This window comes from Limulus polyphemus, unplaced genomic scaffold (assembly GCF_000517525.1).
Source record: "Limulus polyphemus unplaced genomic scaffold, Limulus_polyphemus-2.1.2 Scaffold1338, whole genome shotgun sequence".
Classification (NCBI taxonomy): Eukaryota; Metazoa; Arthropoda; class Merostomata; order Xiphosura; family Limulidae; genus Limulus; species Limulus polyphemus.
The window spans coordinates 248,191-254,190 of NW_013666948.1; the positions used below are offsets into that span (position 1 = coordinate 248,191).

The 6,000-nt window shown below is 33.4% G+C and overlaps 1 protein-coding gene across 1 annotated transcript in view; it reads left to right on the forward strand.

Moving 5' to 3' along the window:
* Positions 1-1,997, forward strand: part of LOC106463157 — a 44,170-nt gene extending 42,173 nt beyond the window's left edge. Inside the window, exon 20 of the mRNA XM_022390586.1 lies at positions 506-1,997. Coding sequence (XP_022246294.1) covers positions 506-1,508 — 1,003 coding nt within the window. The 3' untranslated portion in view covers positions 1,509-1,997. The remainder of the gene's footprint in view (positions 1-505) is intronic.
* Positions 1,998-6,000: the final 4,003 nt, after the last annotated feature.

Below are 6,000 nucleotides of genomic sequence, written 5' to 3' on the forward strand. Positions count from 1 at the left end.
CAAAGCAACATGACAATAAAAGCCATTGTTGGAACATAGTTTTACCAGAATGCTTTGGCTTTTCTATATATATATTAAAAGTTGTTAATCTAACTAATTTTTACCAATAACTATTCTATGGAGATGCCAAGAATTCATTTCACAAATTAATTTACCAATGTTTGAGTGCCTCGACTGCACTTTCCTACCTCTTTGTTAGTTTAAGCTTGATTTTGCAAAAATTGTTTTTTTTCGGTTAGCTATGAAATGTGAGGTTAGAGTATACTATGGGGTGGGGGTGGTAGTACTAGCCCTGTCATTTTTGATGGGCTATAGGCTAGTTACTGTATAAATGTCAGCTAAAGATTGGAGTCATGTTGAACATTGTTTGTTTAAATGCTATTTCTCTGAAGTAATGTTAACTTAATTTTCTATAGATGATAAAGTGGGTAGAGGAATTAGTAATAACCTCTGTAGTTTTTACGGCAAAAAAACGATTACTAATGTTTTTCATTTATTTACATAGTACTGACAATATTGTAACTGATGAGGCAACTCTTGGAAATGGAGAAGAGCAGCATGTAATTATTCAAACAGTACCAGACCTTGGAGATAATTTAACCCAGGAAACCATGAATATTAATCAGGAAGACTTAACAGCCAATTTAATAAGAAGGGTTACTGAAGAAGGAGTGACTATATCAATGGTGGCTGGTGAAAATATTGAAGCAGTGGATACTTTGCCTCATGATGGCCATATTCAACAACCTATTCAAATCGAAGCTATTGGAGAAGATGGAGAGACCCAGAATGTATCTGTGTTGGCTGACAGTTCAGGATCTGTAGAGAGTAATCTTGGCCTTCTTATGTCCATGATGCAGGCCTCTGGCCAAGTCACATCTGTAGAAATCCCCCCTGATCATGTTGATATGTCAAGCTTAGTAGTCAGTAGTGGTTGTCATCTAGATCTCACTAATAATGATACTACTGTAGTCACTGCTACTGATATGAGGGTGGCTTCATCCGTGGTCAATTCATTATCTTCAACAGATGATCATAATGTCCAGCATATGACTATGGCTGATCAAGAGAATGGTCAGTCTATAGTGATGATGGTATCTGGGGATGGTGAAGACTACCAACAACATATTCCAATGGAATTAAGTGGAGAACATCCATTCACAAATGCAGCTGTGGTGAATGTTCCCACTTCAGATGGTGGTTCAAGGATGCTATTAATTCCAATAAACTCAGCTGATGGTCAGAATACTGTTCTTACCCTCCCTAGTGGAATCACTCTTAGTTCTGAAGATACCAATTGTGGAAATGTTAATATGACAGTAACCATGGGGACTCCTAGTACCATGGAAGAACCCAAAGCAGATGATAGTGAACAAACTTATTTGACTCTGCCAATGATGGCAGAAAGTGATGTTGATGGACTTTTAGAGGCAACATCTGACTCCACGTCACAGGGAAGTTTGGTAACAGTTGAACAGTTGGTGATCCCTCCCCCAGACCCTAGTTAGCCATAGTGGTGGTGACCTATCAAACTGCACGTTAACACTGAGTAGTTAGATAACCACTGAGAACTGTGTTGCATTACCTGACTTATTTTATATCTGTTTTTAACCATCAACAGTTAAAGGTTGCTAAAGAAAGAGCTCATTTTTATAGACTCAGCATGCATTTGTACCTTGTTCATTGTTAAAAAAATACATCATTTTGTACAGGCTAGTTTTTTTCTCGTCAAATACCGAAATGTAAGACATTTTTTTCATGCGTTTTGTTTATTTTAATCTGACCTTACAAAGCTTTAGTTGTAAATGTTAGTTTGAACATAAATTTCACTATTGTATCACTTCCGGATGAGCACAAAACCTCAATTTGTCTTTCTTTTGTTTTTTAAAGGTAAAAACATGTTATCATCACTTTCATATATTCTTTGGAAGAATACCTTCAAGTTTTGTAGGACTGACAAATAACAAAGTGTTGTATAAATAAAAGTTGATACATTTCATCTGCATCTTAAGTATTCATAGGTTCATAAAAACTGCCACATTTAAAACATCACCTGTTTATATAACTTTTTATGCAAAATAGGCAAGGAATTTATATAAGATGAATTTTTTCCAACACATTAATAAAACATTAGAATCACTTGTCATGCCCAGTGTTGGGGGTTCTCAAGTTAATATCAGAATTCAACTACTTTTGACACGAGTCCTGCTTATTAGAAATATTTCCAGGTTTAAATATTATACAGGTAAACTACAGCTTCAAAGTTTCTCAAATAACTGTGGATTTCGATTGTGTCATCTTTTTTCATTATATGTAAAAGAAAAAAAAGGTTAAAATTAATGAACTGTCATTGGTATGAAGCTGTGATAAATCTAATTTTCTAAAGTTTGAAATATATATGTCAAGTTTTAAACTGGACTTTAGTTCCAAATTAAGATCAACACAGTAAAATCAGCCTCAGTTGTCCTTAACCCATTGACTGCTGATTTTCTATATAGGGTACAGTCTGCCTCCAGCAGTTGCATGTGAGTGTGCAGTATACAACGTATGGCTTTCAAAAATTCCGTACACGTTTAGAGCAGCCATAGTCAGTGGATTAAATATTACTGTAACACAAGAATAAGTTGCTTTTTTGTTGTTGTTCTTTCCCAAACAAAATGATAAAATATAATATGTTTTTCAGTATTTTAAGAACAGTTTTGGGAAAACTTTGGAACTTCCTCTTTCTTGTATTACTCACAATTTATTGTAAATTTATATTACTGGAATATTAAACATTCCTGTTTGTATGTTTGTTCTAACATTTTTTTTAATGGTGCCTCTATACTTGGTGTTTTATTTTATTAATTAAAATTTTTGGAATGAGTTAGAGTAAAAATTAAAAACAGTATTTAGTTAAAAAGCTAAAATTATGGGAAACTTTTTCTTTTTGAGAAATACCATAATTTTTTGTTGTATTATACAGTAAATAATTCACCAGTTTCTTAGGTAATGGGATTTTAGGTATTTTATGTTATTACTTCTTCATTCCTGTAACTTATGTTGCGACTTGCCTACTCTTTCCATTGATGTTTTAAAAATTACTTCTACTGCATTAAACACTCTTCTGAAGTTTCAGTTGATATTTTGGGGGCATGTCAGTCTAACCCAAAGAGAATACTCAAGAGTTTTGCCCCTATTTTTTTTTCAAAATGTAGCTGTTTGGTGAATGATGAAAAATCACATGACTTTTCTGAAATGGTACCATGATTGTACACAGTCTACAGTGTCAGGAAATATTTTCACAGGGATTTGGTGAACAAACGACTTAATGATTTGTGTTATAAAGAAATTATATAAATTTGATATTTGGCATTTGATTTTTTTTGGATGTTAGCTAAAGCTTTAATGAAATAAGTCTTAACAACGCACCCAAAAATAATATTAACTGAATAATTTTTAATGAATATCAAACCAAGAGTCAAATGGAATTCTGAAGAAGAGGTAGAGCACCACTACTTTACATTTGGATGTGATTTAAGCTGTGGATGTAAATTATGTATAGTATGGATAGATGTCATTGTACTAGCACTTGGGGAAAATAAACTCAACTCTTGATATGCCTGTATTCTAGCTGTGATGTAAAGCTACGTAATCGATTGAAAGTTAATAAACATTGTTTTTGTTTTAATCATTAGTAAATAAATAACAACTGTTACCTCAAAATTGTTATTTGTAATCACTGGGAAATCACAAAATACATCATACAGAAGGTTCAACTGTACTTTTGCAGGAACTATGTTGTAGGTCTCGACCATTGAGGGCCAAGTATAACTCAGTGGTTAGTGTGCCATCTTAGGTTCCATGGTTTTTAGGCTATAGCCCCTTACCACCAAAAATGTAAATCACGTTCCACACTTTCGAGTCATGGGTGCATTAAAAGAGTGACAGACAAATCCCATTATTTGATTAAAGTAGCTCAAAAGTTGACAGTGGGTAGTATTGACTAGCTGCCTTCCTTCTAGTGTATTACTTTGAAATTAGGGACAGTAGTCCTCAAATAGCTTTGCTTGAAATTCAACAAAGAACATTGACCTTGGAACTGTTAATCTCATGGCCATGATTAACTACTGTTGCCAAACTCAGAAGAGTCCACTATATTCATCAGCTACTGGGAAGGATGTCAAGATCAATTTTTAACCACACATTTACACAAACATGCTACGATATATGACTCAGTTTCCAAAACCGCATTTAAGCAAATGAAAGTGCACAGAAGATCATGGTTGCATGTGCAGTCAGGTGACTTCAAGGGTATTTTGGAAAATGAAATATCTGAACACCAGTTTCATTTACAATGGTTTGTAAAAAATGCAATGTAGAATGTAGATAAGAGACTTGATATAACTATAACTTCTGGGTAGAGCTGGACTCGAAAATACTGAGAAATCAATGGTAATATCTTGATTAATTGGATAGATGGAATAATTAAAGTTTTGAAAATGGTAATAATTGAAAATACTACATTTGATTAGTAGATTGTTTTTGTTACATTAATTGATTAGTTCATGTGATGCTAATCAATAAAATTGATGCTCATAGGTAATTGAGTTAAATCGCACAGCTCTACTGTGGCATCATCACCATACGGGAATTTCATATTACATAATTGTTGTCAGTACACTCTTTATATTAACCAGAATTCATCTTTGCCTTAATGAGCATTTCATATAGTTTAAGTTTCTCATTATGTTGGAAACATGTAGTCACTATAAACCTGAACAAAAAAACTTCCTTTACATTTTTTTAACTATGTTGAAAAGCCTTATCACATTGTCATTCAGGAGTAAACTACCCATTTCCTGTTGTAGATGTTTAAGAACACCCAGGTCTCATCCAATGTTTCGTTAAGCTTTCATCTCTTGTTTGGAGAAAATCAAGTTGACTCCTTAAAAACTGTCTCAAAAAATCCAAGTCATTATTTGACAAAAGCCTTGTATGTGTGTTGCCAACTTATTACTGGTGAACAGATGGACCAATTGTTGCCATACCTGGCGTGTACCTTTATCACCACCTTTATGTCTTCTCTGTGAATTGGACAGGTGTTTGAGCTAGTAATATATTAAATGCACTGCTTTTAAGTTAGTTTGTTTTTATATTTAAAAATAAAACTAGAGAAACTTATGCACTCATGGTTTGTGTCTTTTTTTTTTTCTTACAAGGGCAAGATCTTGTGAATTACCTAGTGCACAGTTTATTTGGATATGTGCTTTTGTTTAGAGGAGTTTTTGAATAACCAGTATGTGAACTTTGACAATTAATATTAAGTTTGATTATAGCTAGCTATCTACATAGATAAGAACTAAAAACTAACTCAGTGATGAATATAACTAATTGAATATACTGACTTTACATTCTGATTTACAATGACTGGTATGCATTGTTTCATCAGTTGGGTTCCCTTGTTGTTAGTGATATTTTTGGCAGTAATCCTAAAAATATTTCACGAGGTCAGAACAGCTTAAAAACTTCAGGTTAGCCGTAGATCCGTGTACTAAGTTAACAATGTAAAGTAATATTTGTAATAATAATGAATTAAAATTTACAAATATTCTACTATCAATAGAAGTAACATTACAGAAAGAATAAAGTATACTTTGTATATTGAACAGATACAATAGTTGTTGGCTTTAAGTACTATTGTAGATTTAATGTAACATCAGTATGAGCAAAACTTTCCAAAATCTGCCCTAAAAAAAGTATTATGAGCAATGAAAAACCTGTTAGACAGATTCGTACGTTAAACAGAAACGTACAGTACGTCAGACAGAAAACAAGTAGGAATAGAAACGTCGAAGTTACGTCTTAACGAGTCAAGCTGTGTATATTTGTTTGCTTGAAGTTGGGCAATCTGTGCTCTGCCCACCACGGCTATCGAATCACATAGTGGCGGTATTTGAATATGTTTCTGTTTTGGTTGTAGATGCCATAACAAACTAAGCTACCGCGTCTCGAATATCG